This window comes from Epinephelus fuscoguttatus, linkage group LG11, assembly GCF_011397635.1.
Source record: "Epinephelus fuscoguttatus linkage group LG11, E.fuscoguttatus.final_Chr_v1".
NCBI classification, from domain to species: Eukaryota; Metazoa; Chordata; class Actinopteri; order Perciformes; family Serranidae; genus Epinephelus; species Epinephelus fuscoguttatus.
Genome location: NC_064762.1, coordinates 10,523,703 through 10,546,161, shown reverse-complemented (window position 1 = coordinate 10,546,161; position 22,459 = coordinate 10,523,703). Strand labels below are relative to the sequence as shown.

The following is a 22,459-nucleotide window of genomic DNA, read 5'->3' as shown; positions in this document are numbered from 1 at the left end:
AGTGTTGTACCGACGTAGTTTATTTTGAAATAGACAGTATGCAAATGGTAAATTTCCTGTGAAAACGGAAGTGTATTTTGAAAACAGACAATGCATGTAACAGGCTGAACTTGACACGGTGACCCAGAACGTCAACAACCAACACGCCCAGGGTACCTTTCATGTCATATCTGGACTTGGAAGGTCCATGACCAAACGTTGATGAGACGTGAGAAAGTCTCGTCACATGATCAGAGGCTTGACATTGGATAATATCCACATACATAGCGTATTACCCAACAGCCGCTTATCCTCTTGAGGGTTGCAGGGTGGCTGGAGCCTATCCCAGCTGACACTGGGTGGGAGGCAGGGTTCACCCTGGACAGGTCACCAGACTATCACAGGGCTGACACACAGAGACAGACAACCATTCACACTCACATTCACTCCTACGGACAATTTAGAGTCTCCAATTAACCTGCATGTCTTTGGACTGTGGGAGGAAGCTGGAGTACCTGGAGGAAACCCACACTGACACGGGAAGAACATGCAAACTCCACACAGAGGGGGTTCCTCCACCCTGGGGTTTGAACCAGGAACACTCTCGCTGTGAGATTACTGGTGCTGATGCCTTAAAAACAGTAAGTACACACTGCACAGACCAGAATACAATATGAAAGGACCCAAAGACATGTCAACCCCTTGTGCAGTAATAATCAGTAATAAAAGACTGATATGTCATTATCTACCCATCTTTACATTAACAACATAAACACTTAAAGATTTAATTTCATCACAGTTTCAGTCAGTAACAGGGCCGTCTCATGACAAATGTCGCTGTGTCATTCAAGCATAACCAGTTACAGTATTTAGCTGTGGTGAGATGAGCTTCCTCTCGGCTCTCTTGGTATAAAATACTCAAAATTCCTCACATTTTTCTGGGGAGGCTCCAGACTGACTGTGTGACATTGTGTGAAGTGCAAAAGAATGGACAAAAAGACAAATATCACACATCACACTGGGACAAAACTCAGTGACACTGTGGCTGATGGTTTTTTAATTCTTTTCTGTCATGTATTCAGAGGAGACTGTGGTGATACGGAGAGGAGCTGCTGCCCTCTAGTGGTCTGTCAGGATTATAGCTGATAGATGATTGTAGATGATTCTTCTTTACCACAAGACAGGACTTTTAGAAAATTGAGTTAAAAAGATATACAAAGAAACTGCAAAAACTGTTTTACAGTTTAAAAAAAGAAACATGCCATATAAAACGTACAGCAGCAACCCATGTTAGAAATGACCTTCCTCAGAGAGCCTTAATGAGATGATTTGCATGTAACATATAACTATTCTTAAAGTGAAGTGAATCTTATCAGCTCCCCTCCAGTGAAGCTCATCAATTATTTAACACAAACCTGTCTGCAGTGGTGGAAAGATTATTAAAGTATATTTTCTTCCTCTATCTTCTTGTATCTTCTTCATGTTCTCTTCAATCCACAACATGCTTATTCTGAATAATAATACACGATATAATCAACAAATAAATGTATTATTATAGGCTACATGAAGACCAGACTTTACTGATCCCACGAAAAAATAACAATACGCAACATTCTGAAACAGGCCATACTGCATTATGAATGCTTTTACATTTGATTCTTCAAGTAAAATTTGTTGCTAGTGCTCATGGGAAGAAGGCTGTGAGCAACGAAAGAAGAAATGACCCAATAAATTAGCAAGGAATTAGTAAAAAAAAAAAAAAAGAGAGAGAAAATTAAAAACAATAAAATATTTTTTTTTTTAAATGAAAATATTTTTTAGAGGACAGTGAGGAACAAACAAACAAGAAAATGACAAAAAAGCTTTAAAACTATAATAATTCTGTAACATCATTTTAAAAATATAATTGTCTAAATATATGTCTTGTCTAAATTGTCTAAATATATTAATTTTTTGCAATTCATGGGACATTTCTTAATCGCTCAATGCCTTTTTCCCACGTTTTTGAAAAGATAAAATTGCACCAATGTGCTCAGGGCTCAAAGGTTTAAATACTTGCAAAAGGCGTCTAAAAGCAGCACAAGAAAAGTGATGTTGCCACAGGTTTCAAAGAGTTAAGTAAAAATTCCAATACATGACTTTTACTTCTAATAGAGTATTTCTCCACTGTGGTATTGTTACCTTTCCTGAGGGTCAGTGTTCAAAAACAGCCAAACTATATCAAAACATCTCTTTTCAAACCCTCACACAACTCATGCAGTCTCATTTTTCCAGTTGTGTGTTCCTTACTTACAAAACTGCTTAAAAGCTTACTATCTAAAACACTTGTGCATACAAGAAGCATACATGGGCAAGCTTTTGCATTTGAACTCTGTTCATGCATCCCATTTAGCAGAGATCAAACACATGCATTTGCCTAGACACACTGTTTGTACATGTGTGAGACTGTTTATCCAGAAGTGCGTTTACTAAGGTTGTAGCAAAAATGCATGTGTTTGGGAAGTGATAGCCATTTTCAGTTCTTCATTCATTGTGGAGGCATGCAAGAATGTTTTCTTCATAAAGCTCAAGGTAACAGTTGCAGGTGAAATATTCCTTTAAGAAGAAGATCTGAACACTCCTTCCACCACCGCCTATCTGTTGTGGTGCATTCAGGTTCCAAGACACAACTGGACTATCTGTGCAGCCAGTGAGGCTCACAGTGACCAGACAGAGGAAGCCCTCCAGTTTTAGATGGATTGTGGTCTCCTACATTTTAGCTGGTGCTTTATTCATACATAATATAATGTCTCTGACTTAAGATGGTTGTAATAACATGGTACCAGACATTAGAGAAGCAGGTGGTAATTTGTGGATGTGAGGTGCTACAGCTGCCACACAGCCATCAACATCTAAACAGCTGGCAACATAAGTGAGTACACCCCACAGTGAACATGTCCATGTGCCTAAAGTGTCAATATTTTGTGTGCCAACCATTATTATCTAGCACTGCCTTAACCCTTTTGGGCATGGAATTCACCAGAGCTCACAGGTTGCTTCAGGAATCCTCTCCCACTCCTCCATGATGACATCATGGAGCAGATGGATGCGAAGACACCTTGCGCTCCTCCACCTTCAGCTTGAGGATGCCCCACAGGTGCACAGGTGGGTTTAGGGCTGGATACATACTTGGCCAGTCCATCACCTTCACCTTCAGCTTCCGCAGCAGGGCAGTTGTCATTTACTTGGTGTGTTTTGGGTCATACTATACAAGCTATACACTGACTACTTTAAGTTATATCAAAGTGTCATATTTATAGTGTTGTCACATGAAAAGATATAATGAAATATTTGCAAAAATGGGAGGGGTGTACTCACTTATTTGAGATACTGTATGTAAACACATACACTCTTATTTCTGTCTCATAGAAGGACTTTAAAGACTTACTCTGAGCTGTGTGTGATTAATACAAGTACACACACACACACACACACACACACAGCACGAGGAGGAAAGTACAGGCGTAGTGACGACAGAAGAACAAGTTTCAGAGTAAACTAACATTTTATTGCCGTGTCCCCTTTGCCACCCATGGGTGCACCCTGTGAAAAGCTCCCTCTCTCAGCATACTGTATTCTTTATCTTCCTGTCCATCAGGTTGTTTCTGTTTAATAAGATCTGTCTCGTTCTTTCTCTCTTCCTTCGCTGACACCCGATCCTGGAGTCTAGAGTTACAACACACACAAAGACATGCAGGAGGAAGAGAGAAGGAGAGGAGGAGGGATGGAGCTGGTGGTTGGCACTACATTAAACAAACAGGTGTGAACTGACAGAGAGGTATTTGTTCAGTGTCTTGGTATTTGTTCGACACACGTGAAGATAGAGCGAGGCAGAGCAGTGGAGTCTCACAGGGAAACACTCGAGTTCTGTCGAGCAGCTTGTTCCAGCTGATTATCAACTGGCTGTCAGGTAACATACAGTTCGGTGTGTGCGTTGTGATGTTGTTTAGTGCATGTGCGTGTCCTCAGGCTGGGTGTGTATGTTTGTGCATGTGTCTGTGTACGTATGCATACTCTGGGTAGCATTACAATAAGATATTTTCCTGATTAGGCTGGCAGGGTTGGCAGGACTATAGTTGGTCCAGTGGGCAAAGTTTTGCAGTCCAGATGGCTGTGTCAGGGTAATTCCCCTCAGAGGAGCTCGTCCACTAATCCTCCAGAAAATCATTGCTAGGTCTCAGGAGGCTGGAAAAGCATACCGAAGGAGCTCTATATTTCTGTCAGTGCTGTCTCATCACTGTGACCTTATCATTGTTCAATATGTTATGAAAAATAAAGTGCAAGAGAACCATCACGTCATGGTAAACTGTCCCACAGTCAGAAGACATCAGTGCTCTAGATTTACTCACACAAACTAATAAATGGCCACTGGGGTGTCCCTCCTCTCATGTTAGCCTCTGGGGCACCCTCTGTTGATTTTATTATGTTTCCAAGCTGAGATAAAGGTCAAGCTGTTCTGTGTGCATCCTCCTCAGCAGGTTGCAATTTAATTTAAGGACCAGTGAGGCCAAAAGGGTCGTAGACATCAGGAACAGAGGGAGGAGACCTTAATTCACTCAGCCCTGTATTATTTGTGTGATTAAATCTCCTGTTTCCTTTCTCTCACCTAACATGAGGATATTACGTCAGTAAAATTAGACTGATTGCTGACTGCTTGCTTTCACGCCAGAGAGGAGATCTGCTGTGTGTTGTGTTTTTCTCTCATGGTGTCTGGATGCTCAGAGTCACGGGTTCACAGGAGTCAGCTGTGTCTCTTTCTCCATTATTCTCTGCATCATGAAGGGATCATGCCACTGTACACAAGCAGCTGGTGAAATCAATTTAATCTATGTAATGTCATTGCATGAAATGATATCATAATCCCTCATTACTCCAGCTTGGTTTTCAGCTTATACCAGCTCTGAGGTATGCGACTGTAACAGATGCAGCTCATAAAATTAACATGTTGATGTGCAGAAGGTTCAAAGCAATGTCTGATTTTATGTTTTCCCACTCTCCATTTGTCTGTGTTTGTGCATTTATAATCAATAATCAATCATTAAATCTGATTATCGTGTCAAAGTGACGGGACGTGTTCCCGGGTTGTCTGATAGTTTTACACTTTACAGGTTAAAACTGTGTCTGTCACTTCTGCTTATCATCTGAACAAATACACGACACCTCTTAATGTAGAGTTATAATAACAGCTGGTGTGTAAAATATTATTGTGGCGCCACCCAACTGCAGACAAGATGGCGGACAAGGGATGAAATGGATATCCACAGTCCCTACTGGAAGTCACAGCGGGTGGTGGGATTGGACGGTGATTGGCAACAGCTGGACTGTGAATGGGCAGGAGATGGCAGAGGGAAGTGATGGATCAGGAAGTGAGATGGGAGGAACTGAAGTGGCAGGCGGGAAGGAAGATGGCTGGAGTTTGGCAGGTCAGAATAAACAGAGAAAACATAAAAAACAGAGACAACAAAATGACAGAGGCAACATAGAAGGAACTGATAGTGAGGGAAGTGTAACATCAACAACAAAGCAGAGTGAGGAATATAAAATCTACATCAAACTCTCTCAAAACGGTGCATCGTTCAGTGAGTGGAACTCAGTTCAGCTGACAAAGTCAATTCACAAGTCGGTAGGAGAGATTAAGAATGCCAGAGTGTTGTGAAATGGATCATTGTTGATCTTCTGTAGGGATAGTGCACAAGGAAGGAAAGGCCATAAGACTGAACAAGACTGACGGTAAAATAGTGCAGTGCTCAATACCTGAGCATAGGAAGCCGACTAGGGGAGTCATTTCAGGAATACCTACAGTTGTGTCAACAGACAGGGTTAAAGATAATGTGGTGGGTGCAAAAGTGTTGGAAGCCAGACGGTTGAAAACTATGGGGTGCTGTCTGTAAAGTGGCTTACTCTGAAATTAACAGCAACATTTTGCCACATTTAGCTTCAAACAACATTTAAAAAAGTGGTTTGGATTTTTTAAAGTCACTTTTTACCACATTTACAACAATATTTGAAATATGTTAAATATAATATCACAGCTAAATCTAAATCTAAATTTTAAATCTAAATGTAAAATCTAAATCTAAATGTTAAATCTTGAGTTTATATTGAACATTTAGATTAAAATTTAACATTTAACATTTAGATTTAACATTTAACATTTAGATTTAACATTTAGGTTTAGATTTAACATTTAGATTTAGATTTAACTGTGATATTATATCTAACATATTTCAAATATTGCTGTAAATGTGGTAAAAACTTACTTTAAAAAATTCACACTACTTTTTTAAATGTAGTTTGAAGCTAAATGTGGCAAAATGTTGCTGTTAATTTCAGAGTGAAACACTTTGCAGACGGCACCCCGTAGGAAACAACCAGAAATGGAGAGAAATGTGACAGCCTGTCTGTATTGACTAAATTTAATGAGCCTAGGTTGCTCAGCAAAGTGTATAGAGGATATATGAGCTATGAGGTGAGACCATATATTCCTCCACCACTGCGATGCTTCAAGTGTCAAAAGTACGGTCATGTAGCAGCAATTTGCAAAGGCAAACAAAGATGTGGTAGATGTGCAAGACGGGGCCAAGCTAAAGTGTTGCAACTGTGGAGGGGAACATACGGTGCAGAGAGTTAAAATCTCTCTCTCTCCCCCCTTCACGCTTGTCTGTCCTATACATTGAAGGCTAAAAAGCCCCCCAAAAAATATCTTTAAAATCCCCATACGCATACGCAGAGGCAGCGAAAAAAGTAAAGACAGTTCAGACAGTTGCCTCTAAACCAGTGGGAGTAGAGAGTAACAGCAGACCTTGTAGAGGATATGTTAAACCAGACATAAAGGAGGATACACTGATTGTGGGCAAAAATGAACTTGTGTTGTTTATGGTTGAGGTGATTAATTGTTCAGCACAAGCAAGTGAAAAGATTAAGATTATTGTGAGAGCAGCTGAGAAATGTCTTAGACTTGAGGGGATAAGCTGGGAAGCAGTGGAGGAAATGTTAGCTGGGGAAACATCTAACTCTCAGACATGGGCTGGTGGATCATCATGGTCTTAATTATTTTACAGTGGAATGCAAGGAACCTTATCTCTAATGGACAAGAATTTAAAAAGTTTGTATCAAACTTATCAGACAAACCTCATGTAATATGTATTCAAGAGGTCAAAGGTCAAAGGTTAATTTATTATCACTCAGTACATGTCTGCACACTACAGAGTGAAATATGTACTCGAAATGTTGAATGAAATGTTGAGAACTGCCAGAACTCAATATTTCTCCCAGTTAATATCCTCAAAGAAGAAAAATCCCCGAATCCTGTTTGATACTATTAACTCCCCACCGAGCATTTTTCGATCTGAAAGACGTCTAATAGACGTCTAATGGTCCTTAGACGTCTGGGCTAAAATCGGTCTACCATTGGTCTAGAAAATGAAAGTTTTTTTAGCCGTCAAAAGCTTAGACTAGCCGTCTAATAGATGTCTAAAAGACGACTATGTCTATACCCCTTGTCTAATCTTAGACATTTAAATAACCGCTAATATACGTCTATTTATAGACGTCTAAAGTTAGACGTTTGCCAGACGTTTATTTTTAAACCAAATGTATACGCCTCGTCTAATCTTAGACGTCTAAATCGAGTCTAAATCTAAACTACACTGTACATTGATCAATGACTGTTAAAAATATTTTAATCCAACATTTGGCCATCATTTATACAACTTATAGTTGTTTTTTTATTTAATATTTAATAATTAATGGATTACATTCTATCGTCTAGAATCGGGCTAAAATATAGACCGATTATAGACGGGAATTTCGGTCTAAACTTAGATGAGACGTCTAATAGACGTCTAAGGCTCAGTGGGTCTATGGTTTATCCCACTACCCCCCAAGTCCCAGGGTTTTCTCAAGCAGACAAAGATGAGGAAGGTGTTATTTTTGATTCAACGATGTCCTTGGAGCATCACTCAAAACTAAAATTTATACCGAAGAAACTGCAGGCGGTAATTGAGAAGGTGGAGCAGTGGGCAGATGTATGGGGCTGTATCGGTTGCAAAGATACACGGGAAAGAGATCTCCTTGAAAATATATGGCCAAACAATTGAGCAGGTTAGGGTCATTAGATTACTGGGTATGTGGCTGGATGAAAAGCATCACATTGATAAAGTAAGGGATAAGTGCAAAAGGGTCAACAATCTCTTAAGATGCCTGTCAGGAAGAGACTGGGGAGCAACCAGAGCATCACTGTTAAATATTTATCAGACTATTATGAGTGCAACACTAGACTACGGGTGTATAGGGTATTTATCAGCAGCAGAAAGTCATCTTAAAAAGCTGGATGTACAGAAGGCACAGGGACTGAGGATATGTAGTGGAGCATTTAAATCCTCTCCAGTAGCAGCCATACAAGTGGAAATGGGGGAACAGCCTTTACGGATCAGAAGAATGAAACTTATGTTAGCATACTGGATCAATCTTCGAGGGCATAGCATTTCATACCCTGCTAAAGCCATCTTGGATGACTGTTGGGAGCATAATGACTCTAATTTTATGAGCTTTGGATGGATAGGGAACATAAAGGCAGAACAAGCAGGGTTAGGTCATATACAGTTCAGTCCGACATTCCCATATTCACATACTCCTCCCTGGCTATTTGTAGAACCATCAGTAAACTTTGAAACACAGCAACAACTGAAGAAAAGGACTAAGCAAGTCTCTGCTGGGAGGGTAGCTCAGAGTTATCTGGAGCAACACTTCTCAGTCAAAACAATGATTTTCACTGATGGGTCAAAAGACCCTGATACTGGACGAACAGGAGCTGCAGTTTTCATTCCACACCACAAAGTACATATCAAGAAAAGAACCACAGATCATTTATCAGTATATACAGTGGCAGTGGTGTGCACAGGGGAGGGGGGAGGGGGGCAAATCAGTCAAAATGCATGCTAAAGTGTCCTCTTGGGAGCCAAAAGGCATGCTGAAGTGCCCTCTTGGCAGCCAAAATGCCCTCTTGGAAGCCAAAATGCGCGCTAAAGTACCCACCTGGGAGACAAAATGCGTGCTAAAGTGCCCTCTTGGCAGCCACAATACCCTCCTGGGAGTCAAAACGCATGCTAAAGTGCCCTCTTGGGAGCCAAAAGGCACGCTAAAGTGCCCTCTTGGCAGCCAAAATGCCCTCCTGGGAGCCAAAAGGCACGCTAAAGTGCCCTCTTGGCAGCCAAAATGCCCTCCTGGGAGCCAAAAGGCACACTAAAGTGCCCTATTGGCAGCCAAAGTGCCCTCTTGGGAGCCAAAAAACACACTAAAGTGCCCTCTTGGCTGGTAAAAACGTTACTGTTGCAATGACTTTTATGTTGGGCCCTTTTTTGATGTATATTGAGCGAGAACTATATCTCACAGAACCAGTTTGGATTATCTGGTGCTAACAGGGTGTTAAAATGCACTAGAATACAGGAAATGGCATCTACTTAATTGAAAATGTTCTGGGGGAGGACCCCCAGACCCCCCCAGGGATTTATTTCTTTCATACATCCATGTCTCTGTGTGTTCTTCACAGTCCAACGCTGAATCTACACGGTTCTCATGGATACTGATCCTAACTACAAACTAACTTGAGTAGTCTGTCTAGTTAGTCTGTTTTAAGGCTATATAATGTGCCATTTGTATAACACGTAAACATGTCGAAAGTGCCCTCGAAAACACGCGGAACTTAACTTCTTCAGTGGCGAGAACGCGCTGTAGCCCTTTTTTTCTTTTTGTCCCTGCCCTTCAAAAAGTCTGTACACACCACTGTACAATGGAGCTTTCAGCTATTATATTGGGTTTGGAGTGGATAGAAGAAAACAACCATGACAATACACTAATAGCATCAGACAGCTGGGCAGCACTTACAAGTATCAAAACCATGAAGTCATGTAGGCAAGATCTCATAATTGAAATACACAATCTACTGTACAGAATACACAAAAGGGGTCTGATGGTCTGCTTTATTTGGGTTCCATGTGGTAATAGAAGGTAATGAAGGAGTTGATATTCTGGCCAAACAATCACTTAAATCACACACTGTAAATGCAGACATTCTGTTAAGTAGGGTGGAGGGTAATACACCACATAAAACAGGCAAACACCCTGATGGCAAATGTAGTCACTGTGGTCAGTCTGAATCTGTCCAGCACGTTGTGTTGGAGTGTAGAGCATTTGAGGAGGAAAGGAGGACACTGATGACAGCAGCAGAGAAGGCCAAGATATGTTTAAGTATAGGGAACCTGCTCGGAGTAGAGTCAAATAGTATACTCAAACATCTAATCATATATATATATATATATATATATATATATATATATATATATATATATATATATATATATATGAAAGATACAAGGCTGATAATCTCCCCTTTTTTTTGTCTGCACATCTGCTGTCCCACATTCCGGTCCTAGGTGGCGGTAATGCACCTTCAAGTTGGTTGTTAACCGCCAATAAACTCCATAGAAGAAGAAGAAGAATTAAAAAGAAGAAGAAGAAGAAGATGAAGATGAAGAGAAGACGAGACAAGACAAGTAAACGAACAATACACGCACGAGTAATAGAAAGAACGGTAAGGGAACGAGTCTTTAAATTATTAGAATTAGACAACTTTATTGTCATTTTACATTGCACAACGAAATTCTGTTCGCTACTAGCAGTACTAGCTAGTAGCTAGTACTAGCATAGAGGTTGTTTTTTGTTTTGTTTTTCCAATCCAACTTTATTGAAGATAATAACAATAGTAACAGTATAAAACATCAAATGCATCACTGCTCTAATAAAAGAGAACCTTAAGTACATAAAGGTTAAAAAAATAGCAATAAAATAAAAATAAATAAAAATAAACAGAAAAATGAAATTAGTAAACACAAGAGCATTTTCAAATAAACACATTAAACAAAGTACAGATGGTAATTGTTTTAAGAGCTTTTCTGTTTTGTCGATGTATTTTTCAAATTCTGCTTTAAACACCAAAAAAAGAGGTTTTTGTTTTGAGAATTTACAGTTATGGACATGGAATTTGGCAACAAACAAAATCAGGTTTATAAGAAAAAAAACATTAGTGTTCTTATAATCAAATTATCCAAAGATGACATTATGGAAGTATAAAGTAAAATTTTGACAAATGTCATTGACTACAAATGAATTAATATCTTTCCATAGATTATGTGTGAATTCACAAGACCAAAATAAATGTGTGATAGTCTCAGGGTGCAAACCACAAAAGGAACAGTTCACATCAATGTGCTGTTTGAATTTATGTAAGAGCACTTTTGTTGGGTAAAACCTGTGGAGCAGCTTAAAAGACACTTCTTTGGTTTTGTTAGTCAAAAGGAACTTCTGTGGTAGGGACCAGATTTTTTCCCAGTCAACATTAGGGACAAATTTACTCCAATAGAAGGTTGCAGGAGAGGTGGAGACTAAATCTGCCTGAAACAATGACCTGATTTTAGAATTGGAGCCTTTATAGGTGGAGAAACAGATTTTACCTAAAGGAAGTTGAGTTGGGTCTGGGGGTGACAATATTGAAGGCAAAGAGCCATCAACAGAACAGAATAACATACAAAGACCAAAAGGAACAGTACTAGCGTAGAGGACCAAGCCGCTGCGTTTACATGCAGCCATCATCTTCATTATCTTTTAACACGTGTGTTGTGTTCTCTAAGATGCAGTTCTATGCGAATAATATTGAATAATTGGGGGGACGTCTATGTGGGGAATCTCGGCATGCACAAATTACTACCACGGGATGGTGGGTTTAGCTACATTTGTTGCGTAAAAACGAGGGCATGATTGGTATTAACTTTTTTTTTTTTTTTAAAGATATTTTTTGGGGCTTTTTAGCCTTTAATGGATAGGACAGACAAGCGTGAAAGGGGGAGAGAGAGAGAGAGAGGGAGTGACATGCAGCAAAGGGCCACAGGCTAGAGTCGAACCTGGGCCGCTGCGGCAACAGCCTTGTACATGGGGCGCCTGCTCTACCACTAAGCCTCCAACGCCCCGATGATTGGTATTAACTTAACGTCAGCTGCTGAAGGTCTGTTGTGCTCCTTTTCATTAATGTCTGTGTGTAAACAGTGTTAATGTTGGTCAGAGGCTATTACTGCCTTCGCTTGATGTGTTGGTTAATTTAGATGTGTAGTTTGCAGTGGGGTTAATATGTGTTCCTCTGCTTTTTGGTCTGTTGTGGTGTAAAACATCTGTGCACACACTCACTGCACACAAGCCATTATTTTGGTTTGCCTGGTCTCCTTGTGTGTTAATGCTTGTATAACCTCAACCCTGTACTGCTCAATCAAGTTCTATACATCTTTTTTTCCCAGAGATATTCTAAAAATAATAACAAGAGTCGTCTCATGTCGTATGAGACGTATACATAGCCCCGGGTGTCTGCAAAAAATACATTTGTATTATGTTTTAGTAATGCATCAGAGCACTTAATACACATACACATGTGGATACATAAATAGCTGTAGTGCCTCCTCCACCATGAGTCCTTTAGATCGGTAAAATATGGTTGATGCTCAGTATGTTTTCCAGACTTCTCCTTTTTTCAGATGCACCCCTCTATTTTGCATGACGAAGCCAGTCTGGGGCACACAACCCTTTCACCATCTGAGTTTGGGTGTCCTCTCTGCCCCAAATTTAAAACCAAAAATGAGAGTGCGATCCAGAGGCACCTGAAAAACCACACGGAAAATGCAGTTCATTTCCATGGTATGTTGATGAGAAGTATCTGTTTGAGATCATATACTTCTACATGTAACAGTAATGTTTAATTTGTTTGGGACAAAACAAGACATTTTAGGTTGCATCTTGGGATTTGGCTTACAGTGGTTGACATTTTATACCATTTTCTTACATTTTATAGACCTGTTTTTCCATTTTTTTTCTTTTTTTTTCTACTTTTAAGATTGATATGGATATCTGGAATAAAAACTTGTTCACAAAAAAGAGAACTCCAAGTCTACTTCTTTATGTTGCCAGTACAATAGTGTAATCTTGTGTTTACCTGTATTCCTGAAATATAATAGAATACATCTGACAATATGACAAGCTAATTATTGCATTCATTAATAGTCAAATAGTTACAATTAACCATACTGATGTAAGAGTAAGTATGACATTTCTTGTGTCCATGGTTTTCAGTTGTTTTGAATGACCTGACAGTAATCTGCATGTTGCAACTGTAGCCCAATAACTGAAAGTGCTCACCTTATTTAAACTTTGTTAAAAATTAAATCAACTAAAATTCATGTGTTTGCTGATTTGCTGCGATTTTTGTAGGTTTAACTTGTTGGGGTCATTGTTATTCCACACAAAACATGATTGTATTGTATAATAATTGCTGAAATAATTGTATTATTATTATTATTATTTATTTTTATTATGTGTGTGTGTATATATATATATATATATATATATATATATATATATATTTATTTACCATTGTTGACTGCTTTAAAGTTTGTAAAAGCATTCCTAAAATAAATAATTTAAAAAAGACAGACTTAAAAACTGACTTCTGGGGGGGAAAGCAAAAAAAAAAAATATATATATATATATATATATGACTTCCGTTATGGATTTCCGGTATGGATTGGATATATGGCGGCGCCCTTGTCCGCCATCTTGCCTGCAGTTGGGTACCCTTTTACATCAGCGACCAACAAATTGGCGGCAGCGGGAAACAAACCAGAAATTGACTCAAGAAACAGGTCACAGTTATTATCTGTTTCCACATATCTTATGTGCAGTTTAGGTGTATCTATAAACAGAATTATTAATTGTGTCCCAGCTGTTTTCTGTGACAGTTTAACTCATCCACACTCTTTCAGACGTTTCTGAAACACAGCTAAAATCTCATCAGGGAAATCAGATTTATTTTCTGGGATTGTAACAGTAATGTTTCCCTCTCACACTGAGTGTCAGAATCACAGTTTAACGGTTTTTACTGTAAAATAAACGCGTGTTTTTATTAAAATCATAAATGTTGTGTAAACGCGGATTTTAACAGTTTTGTAACACCGGTTTCGGACAGTTTTGTAACTCCTCACAGACAAAGACGTTTGAATCTCCCGCAGCTGCCGGGGCGTCACGTGACCGCTGCTCTCCACCTGATTGGCTCCGTCTCAGCGTCGCTGTTAAAGAGCCAACACGAGCTGTGTTCCTATTGGCCGGCTGCGTTCTAGCGCCAAGATTTCAATAAAAAAGGCTCGAGCGGTCAGAAGCCGCTTCAGTGTGTCTGCTCTCCGTCTGTGTCCGCCGCTCCGCAACAAACCTGCTGCTGCTGCTGCTTCTCTTTTTAACCGACTTTTAATCGGTTAGCGTGTCTTTTATTCGTGTGTCCGTGTGAAGGGAGGAAATCAAAATGCTTTCTGCTCGCTCTCCTCTTTCCGTCAAGGATGAAAACGGCGTCATCAGTCAGGTCAACAACATGTCGCTGGACAAAGAAAACACGGTGAGAACTCAGACACACACTCATGTTTCATGTGTCATTATAACGTCTCATGTTACTTTAAGGTCCCAGCACAGTGTTGGACACTTTAACCTCACGGCAGCCATCTTGTGACGGTCCTGTAGTTAATGTGTGTTTCAGTCTGATGTCATCAATCAAACGTATTGATCCAATATCAGAGTATTGATCCAGTATCAGAGTATTGATCTGTTCACTGAGGGGTTCCTGTCGTTGATCTTTCAGCCTCCGAGTCTGAACGCGACCCGGATCTTGGCGTCTAAAACCGCGCGGAAAATCTTCGATGATGCTGCGGTGAGTACAGATCTGCTGAAACCTTCATCATCTTCATCTAACTCTCACATCATCTTCATCTCATATTAAAATACAGCATTATTAGTTAGTGTTGATTATTGTGCTCATGTGGCGCCTAAAATATGGTTCTGGCGCCAAACAGACAGCTGTTGCTGTTTATCTGCCTTAGGGAGTGTTCTTAACTTATCAGAGGAGGAGGGAGGCCAGGATATGATTTGGGTTTTGATTTATTTTTATTTTCTTTCTTTGACCCTCTCTTCAGCATAAATGAGCTGTTTGAAAGTTAAAAGTTGTAAGATGAAACCCTGGAGGTTAATAAGTCTCAGTTTTTCACTCCTCATGCAAACAATTCATTTTTGGCCAAATCTTAAAAAAGTAGAATGAAGTGATTTTGAGTGTCACTATTTTAAGCTCAGATTTGGTTATGTTTTATGTTTTTCTGAGGGATGCGTTTGTCAGACATGATGTGTCCAAGGACCATCAGCACTTTAAAACTCTAGCAATAATTTCCTATTTTTTTTTAAGGTTTCTGGCTGATAAATGTAGTGATTTTGGCCAAAAGACAGCGGTCACATTTTCTTTCAAAATTGCCTGAAATGTGTAAAGAGAAATCACCAAAAATTTTAGGAGGGAAAAATGTAGCCAAAAAAATGTATAACATACAAGATACAACATTGTGAATTTGTATGGTACCCTCAGACAAAAAAAAAAAAAAAAACACTTTATTTTTTCTCTCACAAATGTGTTTAGACTTTTCAAATCCTGAACAATTCGGTTGACAGTTGTGTGTTTTGTCTCTCAGCCCAAAGCAGTGAAGAAGAGGAGCAGCAGGGAGAAAGAGGAGGAGCCTCTGCTGAAGGAAAACCCTCGTCGCTTTGTCATCTTCCCCATCCAGTACCACGACATCTGGCAGATGTACAAGAAGGCCGAGGCGTCTTTCTGGACCGCTGAGGAGGTAACCATGGAGACCGCTCCCATCTCTATCTGAGAGCTCTGAGAAATACAGCTGTACATATGCAGTACCATCATCTCTAATATTATAAACAGCTAATGTCTGCTCTGATGAACTGAGGCCCATCACAGATGATGTCACAGCTGATGTCATGTTAATGTGCCGTGTGTGTTAAGGTGGATCTGTCGAAGGACCTGCTGCACTGGGAGTCTCTGAAGGACGAGGAGAGGTACTTCATCTCTCACGTGTTGGCTTTCTTTGCCGCCAGTGACGGCATCGTCAACGAGAATCTGGTGAGCTTCGCCCACATGTCACTATACACAACATACACCACAGTCACATGACTTAAAGCCACCACCACAACAAGGCCGTAAAACCATGTTTGGCATGACGGCGTTCTGTAGTCTCATTTAGCCACTTGTTAGCAGCCGCCATTTTAACACACACACACATAAAAGCTTCAAAATGGACGGCGGGCGATTTACTGACATATTTTATGTTGGAGAACAAAACTTGAAGGTCTCAAACTGAGGGAACACATTTCAACATCGTAGGGCTCATTCCTGCAGCACTCCAGAGCAAAGCTGTTGAAGTGAAACATCAGCTCTCAGATCAGTTATTGATTCATTATTGATCATCATCACATTAATGCTGTGATTTTATGATTGAAATTAACAGGATGTTATTAATCATTCAGATCAGAAAGTCAAAGACAACAAATATGTGACATTTTTCACATTTAGCTTCAAATATAAACAGGGTTCCTACGCAAATATGGAAATAAATTTCATCAATTTCCAGGCATTAAAGTATGGAAAATGAAAAATAAAGTATCGAAAAATATTTATGTTTCCAGACTCTTACCACTGTTCTAAAATACTGTTTTCTAGAGTAGAAAATTAGGTATTTCCAAAAATAATTTAATCAATCCGGATCGTGTTTTATGCCTGCGTTCAGGCGTTGTCACGTGAATAACTTCCAGCATTTAAATAGGTCATAACACAAAACAGCAACATGTCAAGTGACATTTTACTTTTATTATATTCAATAAAATTGTATGTTCCTAAATCTTGAGACACCTCATATGTAAGCTAGACAGACATTTCACCTGCTCATACTGTGCACACATGTGCTGTATGTACTTAGTCCTAAAGAGCCCTTCTGGTGCCAGTAGATACACAGAAACATCCCAGCAGGCTGTGCTTTGCAAGCATACAAAAAAGTTTCACGCATGTGAAAATGATTTTTCATGCGTGTGCTTCACCTCCGCTGCTACAACTCCATCCTAGGGGAAACACTGCTGTGTGCGTTTTGTGCAACAGGTGGATATGGTAGTCTACTGGTAGAGTAGAGAGAGAGCTAAGTAGCGTTGAAGTACAGTAGAGCAGGGCAGAGAGATGGAAGCAAAATATATTAAACCTGGTGTTAACACAGCAGAACTGGAGAGAGGGGTGAAAAATAAATAGAAGTGGGCATGGCTCAAGTAGGGCGCAAAATTATAGACGGAGAACGATTGACAAAGATTGCCACTTAAACAATTTTTATAAGGCAAGTAAAAACTGACTTTGGGCAACTAGATCTCTGACCAACTTGCCCGACCGGGCAAGTGAAAAAAAACCTTAGCGTTGAACCCTGCATCGCCAACATGGGGGAGAAGGCAATTCTGAGCCACATGAAAGGAAAAAACACTGACGTCTTGTTACTGCATTGCTTGCACCCAGAGTCCCAACCTTTTTGCCTCAGCCCAAACATTGAACTTACCTGAGTTTTTATTTGCATGCCATTATGGTACTTGGCTACAATCGCCTATTAAGCATAATTAAATATGATGTGAAATATGATACGCTGATATATTTACTCAGATGTCGCATATTCTCTAAAAACAAAACAAAACACAGAAGTCTGGAAATTAGGGTATGGAAAAGTATGGAATTTTGAAATTCCAAATGTGTAGGAACCCTGTATAAAGATTTTGTGTCTTGTCAGACACGTTTACTGCTGCTGAGCAAAACATTTAAAACTGTACTTTAATTAATAAGCAGTTTCCTATTTAATCATGTGATCTGAGGGACTGTTCTTTATTCATGAGTGGGAGGCAGTTCAGATAATTGCAGGAGGGGCATATATTTAAGTTTACAGGAGGGACGTCCAAATTTAAATGGTTGTATTTATTTTACCGCAGATTTTTAAAGAAGACATGCCCTCCAAAACCAGCGTATTCATTTTATTTTATTACGAAGCCATTTATCGCTTCGAGAAACTTTACAGAAACTTTATTGTTGGATTTACATATGTCCGATGTCATGTGTGATGAACGCTTCTGTCAGAAGGAAAAAATATGCAAAATAAAAGTAACCCAACTAATAACGCAATCAATCAATGATCAATAGTTTGAGATGAGCTGATGACTGAGTGTCGTCTCTTTCCCACCAGGTGGAGCGCTTCACACAGGAAGTGCAGGTGACGGAGGCCAGGTGTTTCTATGGTTTCCAGATCGCCATGGAGAACATCCACTCAGAGATGTACAGCCTCCTCATCAACACCTACATCAAGGAGCCCAAAGAGAGGTGATGACCTGGTTACTGGGATCTTACTGGTGTCTGTTACTGGTTACTGGTGTCTGACGGTGTGTTCAATGACCCACAGAGAATACCTGTTCAACGCCATCGAGACTCTGCCGTGTGTGAAGAAGAAGGCCGACTGGGCAATCAACTGGATCGGCAACAAGAGCGCCAACTATGGTAAACTTGCTCACTTCCTGTTCCTGCTGTCAGTCAGCTCTGATACTGATCTATTGATCAGGTATCAGATATTGATCAGGTATTGATGGTGACTCTGTGGTTCCTCAGGTGAGCGTGTGGTGGCCTTCGCGCCCGTGGAGGAATCTTCTTCTCTGGTTCCTTTGCTGCGATCTTCTGGCTGAAGAAGAGAGGCCTGATGCCCGGCCTGACCTTCTCCAACGAGCTCATCAGCAGAGACGAGGTGATTATTGATTATTGATCAGTGGGAAGCTTCATCCTGTCACTTTGACATCAGATAAATCCAGTTTGATCCAGTCAACGTTTAATTGATGGAAATAAATCCAGTTTGTGTTACTGGTATTACTGGCGTGTGTGACTGGTTTCACTGGGCTGTAACTGGTGTGTGTTACTGGTTTCAGGGTCTGCACTGTGACTTCGCCTGTCTGATGTTCAAACACCTGGTGAACAAACCGTCGGCAGAAACCGTCACCAAGATCATCAAGGACGCCGTGGAGATCGAGCAGGTGGGTCCTCGACATGTCATGGTGTCTCTCTGTCAGTCAGCTGATGGTTGAACTGGTTTTAATGGTGTGTTCTTTGTTGTGTTCTCAGGAGTTCCTGACGGATGCTCTGCCAGTGAAGCTGATCGGGATGAACTGTGACCTGATGAAGCAGTACATCGAGTTTGTAGCCGACAGACTGATGCTGGAGCTCGGCTTCACAAAGGTAACCACATCCCAGTAAAACCACAGCTCCCAGTAGGGCCGGGGGACGGCTGATGTCACGCATGTCCGTTATTACAGCCAGAACTAAAAGGTTGTTTTCAGTCAGCTGATGCAGACGACAGCTGGAGTCTGTACGCTGTCACAGGAGCAGTTACATAAAGTCAGACAGACTCTGACACAGATCTGGGATCTGTTCTGATCCTGGATCAGATGTTTTCAGTCTGTCACCCTAAAATGTTTCTGTCCTGTTTCAGTTTTGACTCCAGTAACAGCTGCAGGGTTTTTATCAGCCACTCAGTCGTCTCATCAGAATTATAGTTAAAGGTTTAAATGTGGAGTCTGAGCGTCAGGCGTCTGGAGGAGGATCAGGTCTGTGATGATGAGAGGCGCAGGGGTACGGACCTCAGCCAATGATGGGGGCTGAGTGCTGCTGCACACGTTCTGATTGGAGGACAAGTGGTTCACCAGCAGAACGACAGCAGCACGAAACAGACGCCTGTCTGAACAGACGGCACCTGAAACACTGAGTGAACTCTGAATGAGCGAGTTCAGACAAACATTGCAGAGAAAAGTTGCCACAAAATAAGAAGTACAGAGAGTTGTTGACTGGAGATAATACACCGTCTCATAATGGTCACTTCCTGTGAACCGGCTGCTTTTTACATCGTTACAGAATGGAGCGTTCACAGTAGTTGTTTGTTTCAACTCGTCTCGTTGTGAATCTTTGCTCTGAACTGGACTTTAATGAACGAGTTCCTGTTGGACAGAACAAACTGGTCTCAATGCTTTTAATCGTCCTCTTTTAATGCGTCTCCAGTTAAGCATGTGCAGAATAAACTGACCTGGGTTCTGTGTTGTGTCTCTGTAGATCTACCGGGCGGAGAACCCCTTCGACTTCATGGAGAACATCTCTCTGGAGGGAAAGACCAACTTCTTTGAGAAGCGTGTGGGCGAGTACCAGAGGATGGGCGTGATGTCCGGCACCACAGACAACACCTTCAGGCTGGATGCCGACTTCTGAGGACAGAGGTGGAGACACTCAGTCACACTTCACATCACAGGAGGACAACGGGTTTAACATCAACAACATAAAAAAATAACAACTCTGTGACAGACTGGCACCAGTGCATGCTGGGAGTGGCATCACATTGACACTTGTACAGAACCGTTATATGATGAAATGAGAGTTTTACAGACTGAAGCCTGTATTTGTAAATATATTTTTTTTAATCTGCATTTTGTGATAAAATGTAAAGATTTATATTTAAATCAGTGTTTTAAGATCAGTGATTTGTTGTACTTAATTAAATGTGTACAGTTAAGTTTTTCCTTTTTTAGTGGTAACTTTTGGTTTTGTAATAAAAGTTTGTATAAACCTGGTCGTAGTTTTGCTTTTTAACATTTTCTTTACAAACCGCTGCTGATAAATGAAGATTAATTTTCATTTTTTGGTAGAAATCATTTCTTTAATTTCTCAGTTGGAATATTTAAAAATAGCAGCTTTGTGCATTTAGTCCTTCTCAGGCAAGCTCAGGGGTTTAGTGTTGCTGTAGCCCACAGGAAGTGAGGATTAGAATATATGACCTTCACATAATCCGCTCCAAATTAATCTATATTTTTAGGTCATTACTAAAAGTGTGTGTCATATAGAAACTAAAGTGATGGTCAAAGTTGTCACAGTGAAATTTAAGGTGTGCTGATGGATTCACGTCATCAACTCATGCATTGAGTAACATTACAAGTAAACGTTCCACCTTAAAAGTTGCCGGCAGTCGGCCCAGTGAACGAAGTTATTTTTTTCTCTTTCATTTTATAGTTCTAGTTTACTGATGTATGAACAGAGGTTACATAAAACCAGAGTGACCGTCCTCTACCGACCAATCCGACTGCACGGTTTCTAGCTCCACCTTTTAGTACCAGATCTGTGTGCTAGGTACCCCAACAGAGGGGGGACCAAACATGGGGATGGTAAGGCACGGTTCTGTTGGTACCATCCACAAATTTTCACTGTGAAAACCGGGACAGCTCCTGCAAAAAAAATTTTAAAAATTAATTAATGGGTATAAATGGACTCCACACGAGCAGGCAGTTTTCGGAACAAAAATTTTTTTGTTTTTCCAGATTAAAACAAGGTGAAAAGATGCATTATATGTGTAATATTCTGACATCAATCATGATAATCAAGCCACAGTTCATTTTATTTCAAAAGTCAATGACGTGGAACCTTTGACCCCCCCCCCCCAATCCTCCAGTCTGCATGTTAAAGTATGCTGGAGCAAGATACTGAACCCCAAATTGTTCCTGATGGCTGTTCATCAGTGTGCGAGTATGTTCAAAGTAGTAAGACGACTAGAAAGGCACTATACAAGTGCAGTCCATTTACCCCGTCACCACCCAGTTCTGCCTGGCTGTCAGTGCTAAGAAAGCTACTTTTCTGTCTGTGATTGATCACAGTGACATATTCTATGTGCTTGCAACTTCCTCCATTTTATATAGCCTTAATACAGTGAACCATGCATCTCTACGTTTTATTACAAATACGAAGTCCCTGACTCATCTCTGGATTCTTGATTGATTATGATTTGCTGTGTTGGACATCATCGACCATTTGCAGACAACAGCACAGGTATATTTTTATCTATAAAGCAATATGGGGGAAGCTTCCAGTTGACCTCTGAATCCTGCTGTGTGTCAGATTTGGTAGTTTCCAGCTACACTCCTCCGCGTGGTTACTTTTTAACAGATCTGGGGAAACTGCAGTTTTCTACCCTGCACCTTGGACATGAAAAAAAAAAGGTTGTCAAAAAGATCTAAAATTAAAAACACTTTTATCCACTGATGAATTTAAATCTCTGGATTCTTGATTGATTATGATTTGCTGTGTTGGACATCATCGACCATTTGCAGACAACAGCACAGGTATATTTTTATCTATAAAGCAATATGGGGGAAGCTTCCAGTTGACCTCTGAATCCTGCTGTGTGTCAGATTTGGTAGTTTCCAGCTACACTCCTCCGCGTGGTTACTTTTTATCAGATCTGGGGAAACTGCAGTTTTCTACCCTGCACCTTGGACATGAAAAAAAAAGGTTGTCAAAAAGATCTAAAATTAAAAACACTTTTATCCACTGATGAATTTAAGGGCATTATAAAGAACGTGGTGACAGAAGCCCTTTTTAAACAGGAATTGTGCAAATTTGCAGGAAAGCCCAATCAGTCTTCTTTCAGCATTG

The 22,459-nt window shown here is 40.3% G+C and overlaps 1 protein-coding gene and 1 non-coding gene across 2 annotated transcripts; both read left to right on the top strand.

Annotated features, from left to right (window-relative positions):
• The first annotated feature begins 3,833 nt into the window (after positions 1-3,833).
• Positions 3,834-20,602, top strand: LOC125897177 (ribonucleoside-diphosphate reductase subunit M2-like). The gene is given in 13 exon segments (XM_049590290.1): positions 3,834-3,928; positions 10,452-10,609; positions 14,444-14,500; positions 14,741-14,809; positions 15,612-15,764; positions 15,938-16,054; positions 18,195-18,328; positions 18,408-18,502; positions 18,611-18,637; positions 18,640-18,743; positions 18,922-19,026; positions 19,115-19,228; positions 20,096-20,602. Coding segments are annotated over 12 exon segments (1,197 nt in total). The 5' UTR covers positions 3,834-3,928; positions 10,452-10,540; the 3' UTR covers positions 20,249-20,602.
• Positions 19,598-19,736, top strand: LOC125897652 (small nucleolar RNA SNORD94). The gene has a single exon (XR_007450458.1). It is a non-coding gene; the product is annotated as a small nucleolar RNA SNORD94 (small nucleolar RNA).
• Positions 20,603-22,459: the final 1,857 nt, after the last annotated feature.